General features: G+C 45.9%; 2 protein-coding genes and 1 long non-coding RNA gene across 3 annotated transcripts; all 3 read left to right on the plus strand.

Moving 5' to 3' along the window:
- The first annotated feature begins 4,268 nt into the window (after positions 1-4,268).
- Positions 4,269-10,887, plus strand: LOC113454749 (uncharacterized). Its single transcript, XM_087928485.1, is given in 5 exon segments — positions 4,269-4,373; positions 6,697-8,486; positions 8,572-9,144; positions 9,146-9,626; positions 10,305-10,887. Coding segments are annotated over 3 exon segments (1,932 nt in total). The 5' UTR covers positions 4,269-4,373; positions 6,697-7,272; the 3' UTR covers positions 9,291-9,626; positions 10,305-10,887.
- A 4,167-nt stretch (positions 10,888-15,054) lies between these two features.
- LOC148126542 (uncharacterized) lies at positions 15,055-16,810 on the plus strand. The gene is made up of 2 exons (XR_015742479.1): positions 15,055-15,174; positions 16,587-16,810. It is a non-coding gene; the product is annotated as an uncharacterized LOC148126542 (long non-coding RNA).
- A 181-nt stretch (positions 16,811-16,991) lies between these two features.
- On the plus strand, positions 16,992-19,396 carry LOC148126543 (uncharacterized). The gene is given in 2 exon segments (XM_087928109.1): positions 16,992-18,832; positions 18,834-19,396. Coding segments are annotated over 2 exon segments (1,815 nt in total). The 5' UTR covers positions 16,992-17,072; the 3' UTR covers positions 18,889-19,396.
- The last annotated feature ends 4,858 nt before the right edge of the window (positions 19,397-24,254 follow it).

The following is a 24,254-nucleotide window of genomic DNA, read 5'->3' on the forward strand; positions in this document are numbered from 1 at the left end:
AACCCTTTGATCGCCCCAGTCCTTTCCCTTTTCCACGGGGTTCCCACAGGCTTTTCCCCACTCCCACTGGGTTTCTGCAGTCCTTAGACTTCACTCCCATCCCAGCAGGCTTCACAATCTCCTCTTCCTTACCCTTTGAAAATCACTAAGCCTCATTTTGGGGAAAGAGGGCAGAACATTCATTCCTGGGCTGCATGACTGAGTTGTGGAAGCAACCGTCATTTTCATTGTTCCTGGAATTCATTCCTGGGCAATGGAGTGGATTTGTGAAAGCAGCTGCCATTTTGCCACCTGCCTGTGGGCCAAAATAAGTGCAGTTTCTGGCTCATTGACCTTCAGGAAAGAGAGAATTAGTCCAAAACCCCATGAAAAAAAGCAGTGTAAAATTTCACATGTAGAGGCTGTTCTGCCTTGCAGATGGACCCTATGGAGAAGAGCTGTGGGAATATTAAGTTGAAGAGAAAAGGGATTGTGCTTTCGATCACAGCATCTCCAGGTTTATTAGCAACTTCTGCTGGGAACTCATTTTTGTGGAGCTTGTTTCCCTTTGATGGCTGCTGGGTGAGATCAGCACCATAATGCCGATGTATTGGTTGCATCCTCCTTGGTGGTGGTAATGTGAGAAAAAACTACAATTGAAAATGTTTCATTTTTAAAATGTGTTGTGTAAGAACTCTCAATAGCTTTCGACAAGGAAAAAATGGGCATTGTCAGTGTTACTATGAAAATTAGGGCAAGATATGTCTAGATATGTCTAGGCCAGGGGTCTGCAAGCTTAAACACTCAAAGAGCCATTTGGACCCATTTCCCACAGAAAACACTAGGAGTCACAAAAGCTGGGTGGGTGTGGCTGACTCAATGTCACTCCCACCAAGTCACAAGACCCCCTAGCCATGCCTACCTAGCTGTTCATTAGGGCAGAAAAGGGTTGTTAAAAAACACTGGGAACCACAAACCCTTTTTGACTTCCCCCACCCCTGTATTTCTCTATGTCTCTTTCTCCCCCCTCTCTATCTCTGTGTCTATGTCCCTCCCCCCTGTCTCTTTCCCTCCTTCTCTCTTTCCCCCTCTCACTTGCCTCTTTTTATCTCCTCCTCTTCCCCCAGGGAGGAGGGTGGAAGGAACCCTTGAATGGGTGGTGGGAACCCGGAGGCCAACAAGCACAGGATCAGAACGCCGAAGATCAGATGGCCAGCGGGGAGTTGGAGCATCACTACACCAGCAGCTCTGCAGGAAAAGTGCGGGAAAAGCAACTGACATCCAGGAGGCGAGAGCAAGCAGAATGGGGCAGGGTCGCATTGTGGCTCCGCACTGTTGTAATGGGCTCCAGGAAAAGGGGACCCGCCTCCGCCCATTGTGAAGCGTGCTAAATTTCACTGTGCTGCGTAAGGCACAAGAAGTGAAATGTTTGCGATGAAGACCCACAAAGTCAAGTGCAGGGGTGCTTCGCTTCTGCACTAAGGCTCTGGCCACTGCCACTGTCACGACAGGGTGACATCTCTTTCATCCCACTGCCACGAAAGGGACCCGCAACAGAAGGATGAAAGAGACACATTCGGCTCTGGAGCGACACGCGCCCTGTACCATTCCAGACAATCGGCTGTCCAATGTACTCTTGAAAACCTCCACTGTGGGAGCACCCACAACTTCTAGAGCAGGGGTTTCATTTCATTGAGAGCCACATCAGGGTTGTTTGACCTTGGAGCGCCATGGGGTGGCGGGCAGTGGATATAGCCATGGTGGATGTGACATGAGACCACACCTCCACACACATGGTTTTATACACTTATAAAAATAGAGAGCCGTATATTTCTCCGACTGTGTTTTTGAATACTTGATCTGAGTCAAGAATGGTCTCCTGGTGCACTCCGGAGGTCCTGTTTTGGGCCTGGAAGGCCTCCTGCAGCCCCAGGAGGGTTTTAAGAAGACACGGACAGTCACTTGTCTGAAATGATATAAGGTCTCCTGCTCTAGCAGGGGGTTGGATTAGATGACCTCAAAGATCCTTTCCAATTCTGCAATACTACTGTATATTCTAGTAGTTATTTTTCTGCTTCTAAGCCATGGAGGGAACCAAACAGCCTGACTTGTTCCCACCCTCTCCTTGGACCTATTCTTAGCTCACCTTCCAGCTCCCCCTTTCATCCAGGGAAGAGCAGGAGAGATTAGCTGTGAAGATTAGCTGCATGCTGAGCCCTAAAAGTTCATGAAGTTATTACAGAATTAGAGAATAAAAGTTGGGCCGGACCAAGTTTCCAAGCAGGGGCACCATTGGCTGTCCAATCTGCTCTTCAAAACCTCCACGGAGGGAGGACCCACAGAGGCAAGCCATTCCATGGGTGGGTTCCTTTCTTGTGAAGAAGCAAGCAAAAGGTTTATTTCAATGGGCCTTTCGGATTTCTTTTTCTTTTTTTAACAAACTTTATTCAGTTTTTCACATTAAAAACAAAAATCTCTTTTTAGTGGACAACATATTTCTGGGTCATCACCTTTACATACAAGTATGACAGCAATTATACATTGATATATGCATACTTAATTCTATTATCTATTATTTCCATTCCAAATTTTCAGAAAGGAGAGAAACAAACACATTAATTCTAGCCTCTCATTAATCTCATTCGAAACATCTTTTTGTTTCATTTCAATTATTTCAAATATAATCCTTTAGTATTTGTTTTTAAACATAAAGATAAAGAATATGTGTTTGCCTAATAATAATAAAGTTTAATTCTTAATTCTTTCATTAATGTCAATCTAAACATCTTTTTATTTCATTTCAATTATTTCAAATATAATCCTTAATATTTATTTTAAAAATAAAAATAATATATATTTGCCTAATAGTAATAATAATGAAGTTACAATGTCTCTCCTTGCTTTTAATAATCTATATTAAACTTATTAATTTAGCTGGTTCTTTAGTCTGTCATATTCCCTTTCCATTACACATTTTTTATGAATTCTAAATACAAATTTTAACGCACACAGACAAAAAGAAAAAAGAACAAGTATAGGTTTCCCGTTTTACTACTTTGAGTGTGACACCTTAATGATTAGAATATACCTTTATTCCCTCATCTTAATTCCCAATAAACCATTAATCATTACATCTTTTCAATTGGATTCCACAGCATATTCCCCCCCCTTTAATAAGAGTTATCAGTATATTACCCTATTTTCTAAATATTTTTAATTGCAGAAATATTCTTATTACCCCTTGTCACCCTGCAGAATCCCCTTTTTAATTCATCAACCATTATCTCTGAACAATTTCTTTTCAACATTTTACTAGTTCTGTGTTTCTTTCTTTCACATGCCTGTTTCTTGCTGCTTCTCCTCCCCGTCTTTTCCCCATATCTTTTCTCATTCCAGTTTATATCCCTCTCTTTCTTAATATCTTCCTTTCCCCTTTTCTGCTGAGTCTTTCTGCCTTTCCTGACTTCACAGATAGATATTCCTTCTTTTAATTGTAAAGAAACAATTTACTTTCAACATTTTACTATTTGTGTATTTATTTATTTCATATGCCTGTTTCTTACTGCTTCTCCTCCCCCTCTTTTCCCCATATCTTTTCTCATTCCAGTTTATATCCCTCTTTCTCATTCCAGTTTATATCCCTCTTGCTTACTGAGAGATATCTGGCCAGTTCCAGCTGCAAGAATGCAGAGGGAAAAATAGTATCTCCCATCTAGATGAGTTTGGAAGCAATGTGGGTGGGCACATCAAGGTTTTGTCCTGTATTTCATTCAATGGGATGAGGTTTTGTCCTATATCAATGGGATGAAGCTGGCAATTGTTTAAGGCTGCACATACAAACAAGACCTTCATCAACTTTTATGATGCAGCACCTGCCTAATCTGGGGAAGGTGAGTAGGGGAAAGCATCACTCTTCCAGCTTCCCTCAGTTGCAAATATAGTTTTGGGGAGTTATCCTGCACCCCCAAGAGGAAGAACTGGCTGGAATAGTCTTCACTGATCCTCAAGGGAGGTGCGCTTTGTCCCTGCCTGATGACGCTTTGTGTTCTCCCCACGGATGCTTTGCTTAGCTGCAAAAGAAGCCCCTGGCTCAGTTGGAGTGACAATGAGGGCATCCCTACCTTATGTCGCTAGATGGCGCTCTACAATGAAGCAACACTCGCTTCGAGAATGCAGAGAACGAGAGAGCACAGCAGCGGCATCGCTAGTATTGACATTACACCGGAGGGAGAGAGACCGAACTGGAACGAATTGAAACTATGGAGTATTAGATTGCTAGAGAGGAAGAGGAGGATGATAAGAGAGGAAGTTCCTCTTCCGGCTCAGCCACGGGAGGGTGATGGCGTTGGCGGTGCCTCTTGTGCTGCTTGGAGGGTCGAAGCGGCTCCTGGGAGGTGAGTGGAGGGAAGGTCGGAGGAGAAGCCGGGAGCAAGTCGGGCCCTTTGGGTTCCTCCACGGCCTGGAAGCAGCGAAGGGACAGGAATGAAACATGCGAGCTGCTGTTGCTTCTCAGTCTTTCTCTCCCCGAACGTTTTTAGCCTTTTGCTGCACGATTTAAAACTGCAGCCCGAGATTTTTCTGATTTTACACTTGTTGACATTCATTTTTTCCTCATTCCCGTACATGACAAAGTGAATACAGAATTTTAGAAAATGTCTGTAATTGTCTTAATTTTTTTTAAAAAAAAAATCTGAAAAACCTCATTGGCATAAATATTCAGATCCTTCACTCAGCAATTACAGCCTCATATGTCTTTTTAGTTATGAGGGGATAAGCTTTTTGCACCTGGATTGGGGGATTTTCTGCTGATCTTCCTTGCAAATCCTCTCAAGCTCAGTCAGGTTGGATGCGACCATCGGTGGAGAGCCATTTTCAGGTTCCTCCAGAGATATTCAATAGGGTTCAAGTCAAAGCTCTGGCTGGGCCCCTCTAGGACATTCACAGAGTTGTCCCTATGCTGCCTTGGCTGTGTCCTTCTCATGTTGAGAAGTGGACCTTCGGCCCAGTCTGAGGTCCTGAGTGCTGCGGAACAGGTTTCATCCCTGTACTTTGCTCCAGTGGTCCCCAACCTTTTTTGTACCAGGGACCAGTTTCACGCAGAAACACTTTTTCAAGGCGGGGGGACACTTTTTCAAGGAGGGAGGGAGGGGAAGGAGTCCGAGTTTGGTGGTTTGCTTCCAGACGTTTCATTACCTGACTAGATAACATCTGATGTTGTTACCCAGTCGGGTAATAAAACGTCTGCCAGCAAACCACCAAGTTCAGGGAGGCTCAGGACAAGTCCCTGCAGGATGGCTGAGAAGCCCCCACTCTCAGCCCTGCCTCCCTCAGCCTCATCCTTCAGGTGTCTGCCTCGTTCCTCTCTCAGTCGCTCTCTCGCTCCTCCACCAGCCCAGGAAGAAACTGCTTCAAAGAAGCCGGCAGGGTGGCTTTTCCTGTCGGCGCAGCTCCTCCGAAGCGCCCGTTCACCCCCACCCCGCCGCCCGCGTTTCAATCCAGTGCTCCGTTTTGCCTGCCTGCCTTCGTTTCTGGTTGTTTCGGGGTAGCTTCAGCTGAGAATAATAACTATCCGCCTCTTTTACTCAGCCGAAGCTGCTCCGAAACGACCAGAAACGAAGGCAGGCAGGCAGAACGGAGCCCTGGATTGAACCGCGAGCGGCGGGGTGGGGGTGAACGGGCGCTTCGGAGGAGCTACGCCGACAGGAAAAGCCACCCTGCCGGCTTCTTTGAAGCAGTTTCTTCCTGGGCTGGTGGAGGAACGAGAGAGCGACTGAGAGAGGAACGAGGCGGGAGGAAACCGAAGCCCAAAATGCCTGCAGAGTATTTTGAGGAAGGGAGACTGATGTGCACAAGAGGCAGGTTGGTTGAGCTCCAAAGAGGCTTCAGTTGTTGGAATAAAATGCCCTGTGGAGAGTTTTTAATTTATATTCTGTTGACCCAGTCCTGCTTCCTCCAGTTGTTCCATTACTATCTTCCCTTTCCAATTTTCAGATTTTTTCAAAATTCTGTCTATTTAAGGCACAGAATTTATCTGTGTCTTTCCACCTTCGCTTTCACAGCATTCCCTTTCTGTAAAGCCAACAAGCATGTTATGTAAGTTGGCATTGTCATATGACATAATGCTTAAAGATTGGGCTGCTTACTAACACAGATGCTAGTCCCAATTGGAGTCAGTAAGTGAGCACTATGTTACCAGAGTGGTTGTGAAAAATATATTCTGCCCTTACTTGGAGCTGAGGATTTCCATGGGCAAAACTGTACATGAAATCTTGCAGAGGGTTTAGGTATCATTTCATCAGGTAAAAACCCACAATCTTTACAATTAGCCCAGAAGATTCATCTGGGATCATTTTGGGATCATTTTGAGGCTAAAACACATGCATTTTCCACATACATACAGATAGGCATGTAAATCTGTATTTCTTTTTGTATGCATATCTGTACAATGTATCCCCAACATTTCCAGATATATTTGATGATAAGGCTTTGCACTGCTAAGAATTTGTGAATCACCAAAGTGAAAAAGAGAATTTCATGACTGAATGCATGTTTGAACGTGGAGACAAATGTGTCAAATGAATCATAACTAATGTAAGAGGTTATTCTTTAAAGTGGCATGTTTGCTTATTTATTGCAATGTATACTTTTTTTCATCTTTTTCACCTCTACAACCATTTTATAAAGAATTAAAATTACATTTTTCTTTGAATCTTACAGACAAAGAGGATGGCAATAAAAGCACTCTTGAAAATTGAGAATAATAAGCAACACTGGAAAAAAAACCAAAGCCAGCAAGAAATCAAAATATTTTCTATTTTCTTCAGAAAACTAGAAAATTCTTCTCTTTTCCCAGCAGTTGAGAGACAAGAAGAGAAAATTCAAGCTAGAAAACGTAGAGTGTGAAAAACTCAAGAATACGTTACATGAAAGATCAAGGGAGATTGTATTTCATTCAGAAAAAGAAGGGTATCTCTGAAAGTCAGCAGGGAGAAAAAGGTGTATTGGATAGCCACATAGAGCAGACTGTGATGGAGGCTTGGCCCTGTGAGGAAAAAAACAGGTTGAAATAAAGCACCAGTAAACAAATGATCACACATATATATGACCTCTAGAATATCACCAACGTGGTGACACATCAGAAGACTCACACCGGAGAGAAATTATATGAGTGCCCAAAGTGTGGGAATCGTTTCAGTAGGAATTCCCATCTGATGACACATCACAGAACACACACAGTACAAAAGGTATTACTGTCCAGATTGAGGCAAAAGTTTTAGTCAGAATTCTGACCTAATGAGAAACAAGAAGACTCATTCCCAGGACAAACCGTATGAATGTCCTGAGTGTAGGAAACGTCTCAGTCGTAATTCCAGTCTCATTATACACCAGAGGATTCATACAGGAGAAAAACCATATGAGTGTCCAGATTGTGGGAAAGGTTTCAATTGGAATTCTGAGTTGGAAGTACACCAGAGAATTCACACAGGAGAAAAACCATATGAGTGTCCTGATTGTGGGAAAGATTTCTCTCGGAATTCTGACCTGGTGAAACACCAGAGGACTCACAGCGGAGAAAAGATATATGAATGTCCAGAATGTGGGAAATGTTTCAGTCATAATTCCAATCTTTTGAAACACCAGAGGATTCACACGGGAGACAAACCGTATGAGTGTCAAGATTGTGGGAAAAGTTTTGGTCAGAATTATAACCTCCTGATGCACCAGAGGATTCACACAGGAGAAAAACCATATATATGTCCAGATTGTGGGAAATGTTTCAGTCGGAAGTCCAACCTTTTGAAACACCAGAGGACTCACACAGGAGACAAACCGTATGAGTGTCCAGATTGTGGGAAAAGTTTCAGTCAGAATTCCAACCTTGTGAAACACCAGACTATTCACACTGGAGACAAGCCATATGAATGTCCAGAATGTGGAAAACGTTTCAGTCAGAATTCTAACCTCCTGATGCATCAGAGAACTCACACAGGAGACAAACCGTATGAGTGTCCAGATTGTGGGAAAAGTTTCAGTCAGAATTCCAACCTTGTGAAACACCAGACTACTCACACTGGAGAAAAACCATATATATGTCCAGATTGTGGGAAATGTTTCAGTTGGAATTCCCACCTGGTGACACACCAGAGGACTCACACAGGAGACAAACCGTATGAATGTCCAGATTGTGGGAAAAGTTTCAGTCAGAATTCCAACCTTGTGAAACACCAGACTACTCACACTGGAGAAAAACCATATATATGTCCAGATTGTGGAAAATGTTTCAGTCAGAATTCTCACCTCCTGATGCACCAGAGGATTCACACAGGAGACAAACCATATGAGTGTCCAGATTGTGGGAAAAGTTTCAGTCAGAATTCCAGCCTTGTGAAACACCAGAGGACTCACAGAGGAGAGAAATTTTATGAGTGTCTAGAGTGTGGGAAAAGGTTCAGTCATAATTCCAGCCTTGTGACACACCAGAGGACTCACAACGGGGAAAAACCATTATGAATGTCCAGAATATGAGAAACGCTTCAGTTATATTTATAGTGTGATAGAACACCAGAAGACTCATACAGAAGACAAACCGTGTAAGTGTCCAGAATGTGGGAAAGGTTTCACACATAATTTCAAACTTGTTCAACACCAGAGGACTCAAGCAGGAGAGAAATCATATGAGTGTCCAGAGTGTGGGAAAAGTTTCAGTCAGAATTCTAACCTCCTGATGCACCAGAGGATTCACACAGGAGACAAACCGTATGAATGTTCAGAATGTGGGAAAAGATTTAGTGTGAATTCCCACTTGGTTACCCACCAGAGGATTCACACAGGAGGCAAACCCTATAAGGGCCCAGATTGTGGGAAAAGCTTCAGTCAGAATTCCAACGTTGTGACACACCAGAGGATTCACACAGGAGACAAACCGTATGAATGTCCAGATTGTGGGAAAAGTTTCAGTCAGAATTCCAGCCTCGTTACACACCAGACGACACACACAGGAGAAAAAATATATGAATGTCCAGAATGTGGAAAATGTTTCAGTCAGAATTCCAACCTCCTGATGCACCAGAGGATTCACACAGGAGACAAACCGTATGAATGTCCAGATGGTGGCAAATGTTTCAGCCGGAATTTCCAGCTGGTGTCACACGAGAGGACTCATATGAGAGAAACCTTATGAGTGTCCACATTGTGGGAAAAGTTTCTGTCAGAATTCCAGCCTCATGCAACACCAGAAGACCCACACAGGAGAGAAACCTTTTGAATGTCCAGAGTGTAGGAAAGATTCAGTGATAATTCCAACCTTGTGAAGCACCAGAGGACTTACACAAGAGACAAGCCGTAGAATGTCCAGACTGTGGGAAACGTTTCAGTCAGAATTCCAATCTTGTGAAACACCAGAGGACTCACTCAGGACAGAAAACATATGAATGCCCAAAGTGTGGAAAAAGTTTCAGTAGGAATTCCCACCTGATGACACACCAGAGGACTCACACGGTACAAACTGTATGAGTGTCCAGAGTGTGGCAGATGTTTCAGTCAGTATTACGGACTAATGACACACCAGAGGGCTCATTCCCAGGACAAATGGTACAAATGTCCAGATTGTGGGAAAAGTTTCAGTCAGAATTCCAGCTCCATGACATGTCAGAGGACTCACAGCCATGATAAAGGCTAATTACATGTTTATGGTGATCTGCAGAACCTTCTGGATATGTCTTTTTGCAGAAATATGGAATTCTCCAAAAAGGCTTTCGGGTGGTCTTTTTTTATATTGATTATGGAATTCTCACAATTGGAATTTTTATCTTCTATCTTGGTGCCCTCCATATTTTGAGTGCCAGAATTTCCCAACCACCATACACGTAGTCCTTGAGATACAAGTGCAATGGGGCCTATCAATTACGCTTTTATGTTGCAATCACCGTTAAACGGGACTGCTTTACTTAAGTACCCCCACCGCCTCTCTGCCTGGTAAAGCTATTCAATGAATGTGTGAGTTATTAAGCGGAACACCTCAGGGTTGGAGGCATAGACAAGGCCCAGGCTTGCATTCCCAAGGCTTCCTCTACCTCAACCCTTTGATCGCCCCAGTCCTTTCCCTTTTCCACGGGGTTCCCACTGGCTTCTTCCCCCCCCCCCCCCCGCAAGGTCCCCACAGGCTTTTCCCCACTCCCACTGGGTTCCTGCAGTCCTGAGACCTCACTCCCATCCCAGCAGGCTTCACATTCTCCTCTTCCTTACCTTTTGAAGGTCACTGAACCTCATTTTGGGGAAAGAGGGCAGGACATGCATCCCTGGGCCGCATGACTGAGTTGTGGAAGCAACCGTCATTTTCATTGTGCCTGGAACTCATCTCTGGGCCATGCAGTGGATTTGTGGAAGCAGCTGCCATTTTGCCACCTGCCTGTGGGCCAAAATAAGTGCAGTTTCTGCCTCATTGACCTTCAGGAAAGGTTCAAACTACTCTGTTTTGGTATCTTAACACTGTGGAGACTGCCTTAAGGGATTGTGGACACATTGAAAATGATGGCTGCTTCCAGGAGATCTTCAAAATGGAAGTGTGCGATGGGTGACGGGTATGCTGGGAGTTAGTCCAAAGCTCCGTGAAAAAAAGCAGTGTAAAATTTCACATGTAGAGGCTGTTCTTCCTTGCAGATGGACCCTATGGAGAAGAGCTGTGGGAATATTGAGTTGAAGAGAAAAGGGATTGTGCTTTCGATCACAGCATCTCCAGGCTTATTAGCAACTTCTACTGGAAACTCATTTTTTGGGAGGAGCCTGCTTCTTTCCCTTTGATGGCTGCTGGGTGACATCAGCACCTTAATGCCGATGTATTGGTTGCATCCTCCTTGGTGGTGGTGATTTGAGAAAACAATAAAATGGAAAATGTTTCATTTTTTAAAATGTAAGAACTCTCAATAGCTTTCGACAAGGAAAAAATGGGTGTTCTCATTGTTGCTATGAAAATTAGGGCAAGGCAAGATGCTCAGAGTTGCTTCAAACTATGAGATGTGCAGTCAATAAGTTTACTAATAAAATTATAGGATGATGGGTTGAAGGACCTAGATATGTCTAGGCCAGGGGTCTGCAACCTTAAACACTCGAAGAGCCATTTGGACCCATTTCCCACAGAAAACACTACAAAACCTGGGTGGGCGTGGCTGACTCAATGTCACTCACTCCCACCAAGTCACATGACCCTCTAACCATGCCTACCTAGCCGATCATTAGGGCAGAGAATGGTTGTTAAAAAACACTGGGAACCACAAAACCTTTTTGACAAGTCCCTTTCCCCCACCCCTGTATTTCTCTATGTCTCTCTCTCCCCCCTCTCTGTCTCTGTGTCTATGTCCCTCCCCCTCTCTGTCTCTGTGTCTCTCCCCCTCTCTGTCTGTCTCTTTCCGTCCCTCTCTCTTTCCCCCTCTTGCTCTCACTTCCCTCTTTAATCTCCTCTCCCCCCACAGGGAGGAGGGTGGAAGGAACCCTTGAACTGGCGCTGGGTGGTGGGAATCCGGAGGCCAACAAGCACAGGATCAACACGCCGAAGATCAGATGGCCAGCGGGGAGTTGGAGCATCACTACACCAGCAGCTCTGCAGGAAAAGTGCGGGAAAAGCAACTGACATCCAGGAGACGAGAGCAAGCAGATTGGGGCAGGGTCGCCTTGTGGCTTGGCATTGTAATGGGCTCCAGGAAAAGGGGACCCGCCTCCCCCCATTGTGAAGCGTGATAAATTTCACTGCTGCATAAGGCGCGAAAAGTGGCAGCAGCAAATGTTCGCGATGAAGACCCACAAAGGCAAGTGCAGGGCTGCTTTGCTTCTGCACCTAGGCTCTGGCCACTGCCACCGCCATGACAGGGTGACCATCATCCCACTGCCGCGACAGGGACCCGCAACAGAAAGATGAAAGACCCACATTCGGCTCTGGAGCGACAGGCGCCCTGTACCATTCCAGACAATCAGCTGTCCAATGTACTCTTGAAAACCTCCACTGAGGGAGCACCCACAACTTCTAGAGCAGGGGTTTGATTTCATTGAGGGACGCATTATGTTTGTTTGACCTCGGAGAGCCATGGGGTGGCAGGCAGTGGATATAGCCATGGTGGATGTGACATGAGACCACACATGGTTTTATACACTTATAAAAATAGAGAGCCGTATATTTCTCTTGACTGTGTTTTTGAATACTTGATCTGAGTCAAGAATGGTTTCCTGGCGCACTCTGGAGGTCCTGTTTTGGGCCTGGAAGGCCGCCTGCAGCCCCAGGAGGGTTTTAAGAAGACACTGGACAGTCACTTGTCTGAAATGATATAAGGTCTCCTGCTCTAGCAGGGGGTTGGAGTAGATGACCTCAAAGATCCTTTCCAATTCTGCAATACTACTGTATATTCTAGTAGTTATTTTTCTGCTTCTAAGCCATGGAGGGAACCAAACAGCCTGACTTGTTCCCACCCTCTCCTCGGACCAATTCTTAACTCACCTTCCAGTCCCCCTTTCACCCAGGGAAGAGCAGAAGAGATTAGCTGTGAAGATTAGCTGCATGCTGAGCCCTAAAAGTTCATGAAGTTATTACAGAATTAGAGAATAAAAGTTGGGCCGGACCAAGTTTCCAAGCAGGGGCACCATTGGCTGTCCAATCTGCTCTTCAAAACCTCCACTGAGGGAGCACCCACAGAGGCAAGCCATTCCATGGGTGGGTTCCTTTCTTGTGAATAAGCAAGCAAAAGGTTTATTTCAATGGGCCTTTCGGATTTCTTTGTAAGGGAGCTAGTCCACAAACGGGCTGGCTGGAGACTTTGGCATTGGTCGGCCTCGGCCTAGTGGCCCCCTCCCCTTATTGGCTTCAGCAAAGGGGTTAAAGGCTTTTGCGCCCGGAAAGGAGGCAGGAAAGGGGGAAAAGTGGGGTGGGAGCCAATCCCGACCCCTCCTTCCTGGTCTCTCGACATCTCTTACATCAAGTCCTGCAGAGATTCCCTCGTGGGAAGAGGCGCTCAAGGGGCGCCAGGTGGGCAAGGCCGCTGCCAGAGGGGGAGACGACCAGGAGGGGGGAGGAAGAGGAGGGGGAGTCCCCAGGTGCGGGAGGGGAGGAGGGATTCCTGGGGGGAGGGAAGGAGAGCGAGGTGGGGTTTCCCCAGTTGCGCCCCCTCCCCTTCCGAGTCCCCGCCTTTCCTCGCAAGGTTTTCTGCTCCGTGAGAACCGCTGCGCCGCCGCTTCTCAGTTGCGTGAACGGCTCTCCGATCCCCTTAAAATCCTCCCTCAGGTGTGTGTACATGACATAAATTAAGGTTATGAAAAAAGATCTTGCAAACTGTAAAAATAAGAATGCTTTTAACCTTCTCTTTTTCTTTTTTTCCTTTTCTTTCTTTCCTCTAAATTTTTCCTTCTTTCCTTTCCTTTCTCCTTTTCTCTCTTTTTTTGTTCATTTGTGTATGTATTGTTGGTTGGTTTTAATTGTAAAAACTAATAAAGTATATTTTTTAAAAAAATCCTCCGTCCAAGCTCCCCCCCTCCTTCCCCGCAGCCCAACATTTGGTGCAGCCCGGCTCCCAGGGTGAGGCTGCCTGGTGTTGGGCCCCACGGTTCCCACGTTCCCCTGTGGCTGCTGGGGAGGATCCACCTCCCGGGGTCTGGAGGGGAGGAAGAGGATCTGGGTTCAGAGGGATCGTGGCTGGGCGTGAACCCTGCCAGGAGGAGGCCGGTGGCGTCTCGAGGATTACGGAGACCAGAGAGCTTCCAACTGAGCTTCCTTGGAGATGCAGCACCTGAATCTGCCTCTCTTACCTGCCCAGATTCCCTTTCTGATGCATCCCTGTTTCTCTCTGCCCACGTGACTGAACAGCCCTGTCGGCAAAGGTTTTCAATTTAAATTTCAGTTCTTTTACAGATTTTATAATCTAATAACTGCCTTTGAGCATTTTGGGGAAGAGAGACTGGTGTGCAGAAGAGGGAGATTGGTTGAGCTCCAGAGAGGCTTCAGTTGTTGGAATAAAATGTCCTTTGGACAATTTTTGTTTATATTCTGTTGACCCAATGCTGCTTCCCTCTAGTTATTCCGTTACAAACTTCCTTTTCCAATTTGCAGTTTTTCTTCATGGGTATTATAAGACAAAGAATTGCTTTTGAGTCTCCCCACTTTCACTTTTGTAACTTCCCCTATCTGTAAAGATTTCTGAAAGTATTTTAATATAATGTAAACCTTGGAGCACTTCAGAACTTACTAACTTCAACCTGGTGCATGGATGATGGTATTTCGACTGGGCTTTTTTAAAGTGGGGGTAGAGAGGTCAATTTTCCCCAAAGGCTTTGAAAGGATAAATCACTGTCTACGTTAGGGATCCCCAACCCCTGGTCACTAAATGAAGTGGTGTAAATCAAAGACTACCTGCATAGAATTGGATATGAAAGGATGGATGGCCTCTCCTAGAGATTTCATGTAGATGTTAAATCACGTTGCTTACTGAGGGAAATCCAGGCAGTTCTAGCTGCAAGAATGCAGAGGGAAAAATAATATCTCCTATCTAGATGAGGTTGGAAGCAATGTGGGTGGGCACATCAAGGTTTTGTCCTGTATTTCATTCAATGGGATGAGGTTTTGTCCTATATCAATGGGGTGAAGCTGGCAATTGTTTAAGGCTGCACATACAAACAAGACCTTCATCAACTTTTATGATGCAGCACCTGCCTGAGCTTGTGAAGGTGAGTAAGGGAAAGCATCACTCTTGAAGCTTCCCTCAGTTGCAAATATAGTTTTGGGGAGTTATCCTGCACCCCCAAGAGAAAGAACTGGCTAGAATAGTCTTCACTGATCCTCAAGGGAGGTGCGCTTTGTCCCTGCCTGATGACGCATTGTGTTCTCCCCACGGACGCTTTGCTTGGCTGCAAAAGAAGCCCCTGGCTCAGTTGGAGTGACAATGAGGGCATCCCTACCTTATATCGCTAGATGGCGCTCTACAAAGAAGCAACACTCGCGCCTGGAAAGCAGAGAATAAGAGCACAGCAGCGGCATCGCTAATATTGACATTACACCGGAAGGGAGAGAGGCCGAGATGGAACGAATTGAAACTATAGATTGCTAGAGAGGAGAAGGGGGAAGATAAAAGAGGACGTTCCTCTTCCGGCTCAGCCACGGGAGGGTGATGGCGTTGGCGGTGCCTGTTGTGCTGCTTGGAGGGTCGAAGCGGCTCCTGGGAGGTGAGTGGAGGGAAGATCGGAGGAGAAGCCGGGAGCAAGTCGGGCCCTTTGGGTTCCTCCACGGCCTGGAAGCAGCGAAGGGACAGGAGTGAAACATGCGGGCTGCTGTTGCTTCTCAGTCTTTCTCTCCCCGAACGTTTTTATCCTTTTCCTGCACGATTTAAAACTGCAGCCCGAGATTTTTCTGATTTTACACTTGTTGACATTCATTTTTCCTCATTCCTGTAAATGACAAAGTGAATACAGAATTTTAGAATGCCAATGTGATATTTCATTTTTTTTCTTTTTACTAAATTTACAGACTATGTAGATTGGGGGGGGGGGCGGGATAATGGAGTTAAACAACTGTAGAATCAAGCTGCAGCATAACAAAATTGGCAATTGTAAAGGGGGCCTGAATACTTTCTGAATGCACTGTATTGAGAAAGATAAAAACACTTCAGGTTAAGTGAGAGGTTAAGTCTTGGGATGTCTTGCCCAAAATGCCTGCAGAGCATTTTGAGGAAGGGAGACTGATGTGCACAAGAGGCAGGTTGGTTGAGCTCCAAAGAGGCTTCAGTTGTTGGAATAAAATGCTCTGTGGAGAGTTTTTAATTTATATTCTGTTGACCCAGTCCTGCTTCCTCCAGTTATTCCATTACCATCTTCCCTTTCCAATTTTCAGTTTTTTTCAAAATTCTGTCTATTTAAGGCACAGAATTTCTCTGTGTCTTTCCACCTTCACTTTCATAGCATTCCCTTTCTGTAAAGCCAACAAGCATGATATGTAAGTTGGCATTGTCATATGTCAACATACTTAACAATTGGTCTGCTTACTAACACAGATGCTAGTCCCAATTGCAGTCAGTAAGTGAGCACTACTTCAATTAGGATGTCACCAAAGTGGTTGTGAAAAATATATTCTGCCCTTAGTTGGAGCTGAGGACTTCCATGGGCAAAACTGTACATGAAATCTTGCAGAGGGTTTAGGTATCATTTCATCAGGTAAAAACCCACAATCTCTACAATTAGCTCAGAAGGTTCAACTGGGATCATTTTGGGATAATTTTCAGGCTAAAACACATGCATTTTCCACATACATACAGATAGGCATGTATATCTGTATTTCTCTTTGTATGCATATATTTACAACTGTACAATGTATCCCCAGCATTTCCAGATATAGTTCATGATAAGTCTTTGCACTGCTAAGAATTTGTGAATCACCAAAGTGAAAAAGAGAATCTCATGACTGAATGCATATTTGCACCTGGACACAAATGTGTCAAATGAATCATAACTAACGTAAGAGGGTATTCTTTAATGCGGCATGTTTGCTTATTTATTGTAATGTATACTTTTTTCTTTTTTTTCACATCTTCAGCAATTATTTTATAAAGAATTAAACTTACATGTTTGTTTTAATCTTATAGATAAAGAGGATGGCAATAAGAGCACTCTGGAAAATTGAGAATAACAAGCAACATTGGAAAAGAAAGCAAAGCAAGTGAGAACTCAAAATATTTTCCATTTCCTTCAGAAAACTACAACATTCTTCTCCTTTCCCAGCAGTTGAGAGACAAGGAGAGAAAATTAAGAGGAGATTTCAAGCTAGAAAAAGTAGAGTGTGAGAAACTCAAGAATACGTTACATGAAAGATCAAGGGAGATTGTATTTCATTCAGAAAAAGGGGTATCTCTGAAAGTCAGCAGGGAGAAAAAGGTCTATTGAATGGCCACATAGCGCAGACTGTGATGGAGGCTTGGCCCTGTGAGGAAAAAAACAGGTTGAAATAAAGCACCAGTAAACAAATGATCACACAGAATATCCCCCTGGTGATACACCAGAGGACTCACATAGGAGAGAAACCATATGAGTGTTCAGAGTGTGGGAAAGGGTTCAGTAAGAATTCCATTCCCATGACACATCACAGGACTCACACAGTAGAGAAACCATATGAATGTCCAAAGTGTGGAGAAAGTTTCAGTCAGAAATCCAGCTTGGTGACACACCACAGAACACATATCCTAGAGAAGTCATATGAATGCCCTGAGTGTGGAAAACATTTCAGACGGAATTCCAACCTGGTGACACACCAGAGAATTCACACAAGAGAAAAACCGTATGAATGTCTAGAGTGTGGGAAAAGGTTCAGTCAGAATTCCACCCTAGTGACACACCAGAGGACTCACACAGGAGAGAAACCGTATGAGTGTCCAGATTGTGGGAAAAGTTTCAGTCAAATTTCCAGTCTGATAACACACCAAAGGACTCACACAGGAGAAAAACCGTATGAGTGTCCAGAGTGTGGGAAAAGTTTCAGTCAAATTTCCAGTCTGATAACACACCAAAGGATTCACACAGGAGAAAAACCGTATGAGTGTCCAGAGTGTGGGAAAAGATTCAATAAGGATTCCCACCTGGTGAATCACCAGAGGACTCACACAGGAGAGAAACCCTATGAGTGTCCAGAGTGTGGGAAAAATTTCAGTCAGAATTGCAGCCTTGTGACACATCGGAAGACTCACACAGGAGAGAAACCGTATGAGTGTCCAGAGTGTGGGAAACGTTTCAGTAAAAATTGCATCCTCGTGACGCATCAGAGGACTCACAGAGGAGAGAAACCATATGAGTGTCCAGATTGTGGGAAAAGTTTCAGTAAGAATTCCAGTCTAATAAACCACCAAAGGACTCACACGGGAGTGTATGAGTGTCCTGAGTGTGGGAAACATTTTAGACGGAATTACAACCTGGTGACACACCAGAGGATTCACACGGGAGAAAAACCGTATGAATGTCCTGAGTGTGGGAAAAGTTTCAGCCATAATTCCAGTCTAGTAACACACCAGAGGACTCACACGGGAGAAAAACCGTATGAATGTTCAGAGTGTGGGAAATGTTTCAGTAAAAATTCCAGCCGGGTGTCACACCAGAGGACTCACACAGGCGAAAAACCATATCAGTGTCCAGAGTGTGGGAAAAGTTTCAGTCATAATGCCACCCTGGTGACACACCAGAGGACTCACACAGAGGACAAACCGTATGAGTGTCCAGATTGTGGCAAAAGTTTCAGGCAGACTTCTGGCCTAATGACACACCACGGGACTCATATCCTAGTGAAGCCATATGAATGTCCTGAGTGTGGGAAACATTTTAGACGGAATTACAACCTGGTGACACTCCAGAGGATTGACACGGGAGAAAAACAGTATGAATGTCCTGAGTGTGGGAAAAGTTTCAGTCATAATTCCACCCTGGTGACACACCAGAGGACTCACACAGGAGAGAAACCATATGAATGTCCAGATTGTGGGAAAAGTTTCAGTCAGAACTGCAGCCTTGTGACACATCAGAGGACTCACACAGGAGAGAAACCGTATGAGTGTCCAGAGTGTGGGAAAAGTTTCAGTAAGAATTGCATCCTTCTGACACATCAGAGGACTCACACAGGAGAGAAACCATATGAGTGTCCAGAGTGTGGGAAAAGTTTCAGTCAAAGTTCCACTTTGATAACACACCAGAGGACTCACACAGGAGAAAAACCGTATGAGTGTCCAGAATGTGGGAAAAGTTTCAATAAGGATTCCCACCTGGTGACACACCAGAGGACTCACACAGGAGAGAAACCATATGATTGTCCAGAGTGTGGGAAAAGTTTCAGTCAAATTTCCAGTCTGATAACACACCAGAGGACACACAGGAGAGAAACCATATGAGTGTCTAGAATGTGGATAAAGTTTCAAGAAGGATTTGTACCTGATGACACACCAGAGGACTCATAGCTTGGGTAAAGTCTCACTACCTGTTTCTGGTGATCAGCCAAACTATCTGGATATTTCCTTTTGCAGAAGTGTGGAATTATTATTATTTTAATTATTATTCTTTTGAAGATCACTGAACCTCATTTTGGGGAAAGAGGGCAGACATGCATTCCTGGGCCACATGACTCTTGTGGAAGCAGCCGTCATGTTCATTGTTCCTGGAATTCATTATGGTGACAACAGCACCATAACATCGATGTGTTTGTTGCATCTCCCTTGGTGGTGGTGATTTGAGAAAAAAACTGTACACTGGAAAATGTTTTATTTTTCAAATGTATTGTGTAAGAACTCTCAATAGCTTTTTAGAAGAATAAAAAGCCTAATGTTAGTGTTGCTATGAAGATTAGGGCAAGGCAAGATGTTCAGAATTGCTTCAAACAGATCTACACTCAATAAGTTTAATAATAAAATTATATGACAAGAGGTTGAAGGACCTAGGTGTGTCTAGGTTATCGAAGAGAATGATGGGGGGGACATGATAGCTGTCTTTCAGTGATTGAGTGTCTGTCACAAAGAAGAGGGAATTGACTTATTCTCTATGGCACCAAAGAACAAGATAAGAAGTAAGGAGAAATTTTCTGAGAGCAATTAATCCATGGAATAGCTTGCCTCCTGGGCTTGTAGGTGCTCTGTTCCTGGAGGTTTTCAACAATAGACTGGACAATCATTTGACCTTCAGCAGGGTGTTAGATTAGAAGACCTCCAATGTCCCTTCCAACCCTTTGGTGCTGTGATTCTGTGAGAGGCAGCTTAGAAAATATCTGCAGGTAGTCCTCAACTTACAACAGTTCATTTATTCACCATATGACCTTTATGATTCAATGATGTTCTCAAACTGTTATGAAAACCGCTCCAGTCATTGGAAAACAGATGAGTCATTCAGAGATGCAATGACGTACAGAAAGGCAATTTCACAAATATCTGATAATCTGAATAGAGTTAAGAAATGACCGAGGACACTGTTTTTGTTGTGGTGTGCCGAAAGTGCACACTAACCCTAACCTGCCCCACCACGCATGCACGTACAACACCCCAGCCCCGTCCCCTTACCTGCACTGTGAATGTACACGCCTCCCAGCTGATTTTCGGCATGTTTGAGGCTGTTTTCACCCTCCTGGAGGCTGAGGGAAGCCTGTGGAGCCTTGGGAGGCCAAAAAACAGTCTTTCTGATAATACCGGAAGTGCCTGTTTTCAGCCTCCAGAAGGCCTCTGCAGCCCCAAAGGCCCGTTTTTCGGCCTCCCAAGGTTCTAGAGATTTCCCTCGAGCCGCCAGGAGGGCGAAAATGGACTTCAACGGGCTGAAAAATCAGCTAGGAGGCATATGCATGCGCAGTTTGACTGGGGCTCATGTGCCTGCACAAATGCCTCTGTGTGCCAACTGTGGCATGTGTTCCATATGTTCGCTATCACAGACCTAGGTGGTCCAATCCATTGCACAAGCAGGAGATCCTATACGGGTGTTGACAACCCGCAGCTCTTTCACCCTTCTGCTGTGGTTCCCTGTGGCCCTGTCGCAGCACAAAGATGAAAGAGCTGTTGCCCTGTCGTGGTGTGGTCAATGGAAGGAGCCTTAGAGCAGGAGTGAAGAACTCCTGCATTTGCCTTTAAGCCACAACAAGATCCTGCCTGGTATATTTGCTGTTGCCAGCAGCAAAGAGAGCTAGGAGAGAATGGTGGGGGCCCTCCCTAGTCGGCTGGGCCAAGAGAAAGAAGGGGGTGGCGTGGGGAAGTCCTTCCCTCCCCCGGCTAAGCACCAAGCACTAAATCCTAGCGGGGAGGAGGCTGGCTCGGCAGAAGCGCCCCCATTGGCTAGCCAGAGACCAAAGTGGCCTGGCTTTCACAGCGGGACACTCTTTGGCACCTCTCAGATGTGAGCTACAGCCTTTGAAATGTGCCACGCCTTTGAGGAAATGGGACAGCGATGGCTGGGGCCGTGGAGGAGGGCAGCAGAGGCAATAGGGCTGCCAAGCACCGGAGAGTCAAAAGCCGTGCTCCGGCATCACCCCAACACGGATTTCCAGTGTGTGCTCCTCTGATCCGAAGAGGGATTGAGTAGGGGAAAGGGAGCAGGCAGTGGGGCCTTCTAGGAGAAGCCAGGCAGGCTTTCCTTTTCATGTGGGGTGGGAGGATGACCCAATACCCCTTCTATGGCCTGGTTGCTGCTCTCGCCTTGTGCAGCACAGTGAAAGCGTACTTCACAACGGGGAAGACTGGGTCCCCTCCTCCTGGAGCCCACAATGTGACCCTGCCCCACTCGCCTCTGGCAACTCTTGTGGTGGAGAGCAGGTTGCATGTCCAGCACCAACCAAGGCCGGAAGTAGCCACCTGTTTCCTGCTGTAATCGAGCAGCGAGCAAGATTCGACTCTGTCTGCTCCCTTCACTCCGCCTTTGCCCAGTTTTGCAATGATTCAGCCTTGATGATTGGGGGAGGGGGGGTGCGTTTGTCCTGTACTCTGCCTGCCAAAAAAAAAGAAGAGGGAGAAAGAGACAGAGAAAGAGATGACAGAGAAATGAGGGAGGGAGAGATCAGAGGGAGGGAGGGAGAGGGAGAAAGACAGCAGAGAGGGAGAGACCTGTTTCCCATAGAAAACACCAAGAGCCACAAAACATGAGTAGGCGTGGCTGGAGTGTGTGTGTCATGTGACTGGGTGGGAGTGAGTGATGTCGAGTTGGCCATGTCCACTCAGATATTGTGGCTCCCGGTGTTTTATTTTCTGTGGGAAACAGGTCCAAATGGTTCTTTGAGTATTTAAAGTTGCAGACCTCCGGTGTAGGAGATACCAGGCTGAGGCCGAGGGAGGGATGAAACATGCCATCAGTCCTGAGTCTTCATGCGAGTCATGGTATTCAGCCGGTTCACAACAGATCAGGTGAACTGGTAGCAAGAGTTTGGCGTGGGTCGCTGAGCCGGTAGTAAGTTCTGGCTGCCCCCCCACCCACCCAGTAGGCCTCCCGCCCAATGCTCACTCCGCCTGCCTGCCTGCCTGCCTGACGGTTGCCTAATGTCTTTCTTTTTTTCCCCTCCCGATAATCAGCTGTAGATAAGATCAGCTGTGCTGGGATTTCCCTTGCTGAGGCCCAGGAAGGCAAAAAATGGAGGGAGGAGCTCAGCCCCCACTCCATTTTTTGCCTTCCAGAGCGCCAGAGGAGCCTTAGGGAGCACAAATGCCCCCCGAGGCTTCTCTGAGGCTAGGAAGCTCCCAAAACGGAGCTTGGAGGGTGCTACATGCCCCTCCCATGCTCTGTTCCTTTTCCTGAGCCCCAGAGGAGCCTTAGGGGAGCAAAACGCCCCCGAGGCGTCTCTGAGGCTAGGAAGCTCCCAAAACGGAGCTTGGAGGGGTGCTGCATGCCCCTCCCATGCTCTGTTCCTTTTCCTGAGCCCCAGAGGAGCCTTAGGGGAGCAAAAACGCCCCCCCCGAGGCGTCTCTGAGGCTAGGAAGCTCCCAAAAATGGGCGGGGCTGCAAAAAAAAAAAGCCCATGCCCAGCCAGTCACATGGCCACGCCCACCCAGCTGTGCCCACAGAACCAGTAGTAAAAGTTTTTGAATGCCGCCACTGCTTCATGCCCACAAGAGATCCCACTTCCGGCCCACCTTGAATTTCTTTTGACTCTTTATCTACTTCCAAATTGCTTTAATCTTTATACCCATTTGAACAATCTGGATCTTCTGATTTCCCTGGTGCTTGACAGAGAGGGAACTTTTCCCCCCAGCCCCCATTCTTTGCCCCTCTGTTCTTTGCAGTCCTCCTGTCGCCTTCCCTCCTCCACAATCTTTCCTCAGTGCTGGTGGGATGATAAGGCTCAGCTGGGCTGGAGGAATATGGGGAGACACGCAACTGGGACGCTGGCTGACGCCACTGCTCTTGCCACATCCATGGCCTGGTCACTGCTTCACAATGGGAGTGAAAGCATCCCCTCCTCTTCCTCCTGGAGTCCATTACGACACGGAGCATCAGCTGCAGCCGGCCCAGTCAGTGTCTCGGAGCGGAGAAAAGTCCCGTGTCTCCCCAAGCGGCCAAGGTGCGCGCAGCACCAAGGGCGAGAAAAAGAGGCTAGTAGAGGGGCGCTTCACTCCTACCCTGGAATACAGAGCGAGTATCCATCTGCCGCCATCGCCCTTCTCAAGCGAGCAATGATTGCAAGGGGAGGGTGAGAGGCGGGGCCAGCCAGTGGTGGAATCATCTGACAGGGAGCCATAGGAGGGCCCAAGGAGCCTCATGCGGCTCTGGAGCTGCAGGTTTTCAACCCCCAAATTAAGTAATAATTTATTAGATCATGTTGCCACAACTGGGGAAAAATCTGAATCTGAATTCCTGTGTTTTCCCCACACCCACACTAAAACTCACACCCTGCCCTGTCCAGTGACACATACATCACAGAGCCAATCAATCTCCAGCCTCAGCTGCCGCCAAACTTCAGACACTCCTCTCCAGGTGACAGCAGCATGACCATCTCATGTGAAGGAATGTTGTTTCGACTATACACTCTTGCTACTGTCCCTTTCCCACAGTTCGCCCATCCTCTCCTATGCCAGCCCTGTAAAGTTTCATTAAAGATGATTCAAGGGCTGACAAAAACCTAAATATTAAGCATAGCTGCACTTGGTAACAATTGAATAGAGAGCACACCATAAAGCATCTCACTTTGGAGCCAGAGGTTTATTAGAATTTAAAGTATAGCAAACAAAGCCTTTCCTGTAGGCCGGGTGTCAGCAACCCACAGCTCTAGAGCATTTAAATTTCAGTTCTTTTACGGATTGTATAATCTATTGTGAAAAAGAAGCTCTCTGCTGTTTTTTATGAACAGCTTTGCAAAGAGATCAAGAGGCTTCTGTGAAATAATTAGAAAGAGAAAAGATTCTCAGGTCAAGGGGCAGACCTGGGAGCTCTAATAACTGCCTTTGAGCATTTTGGGGAAGAGAGACTGGTGTGCAGAAGAGGGAGATTGGTTGAGCTCCAGAGAGGCTTCAGTTGTCAGGATAAAATGTCCTTTGGACAGTTTTTGTTTATATTCTTTTGAGCCAATGCTGCTTCCCTCTAGTTATTCCGTTACAAACTTCCTTTCCAAATTTACAGTTTTTCTTCATGGCTATTAAGGCACAGAATTTCTTTTGAGTCTTTCCACTTTCGCTTTCATAACTTCTCATTTTTGTAAGGATTTCTGAGTGTATTTTAATATAACGTTTGGGGAGAGAAAGACTGTCGCGCCTGGAAAGCAGAGAACGAGAGCACAGCAGCGGCATCGCTAATATTGACATTACATCGGAAGGGAGAGAGGC

This window comes from Pseudonaja textilis, chromosome 2 (genome assembly GCF_049901715.1).
Source record: "Pseudonaja textilis isolate UNSWEBS1 chromosome 2, rPseTex1.2, whole genome shotgun sequence".
Classification (NCBI taxonomy): domain Eukaryota; kingdom Metazoa; phylum Chordata; class Lepidosauria; order Squamata; family Elapidae; genus Pseudonaja; species Pseudonaja textilis.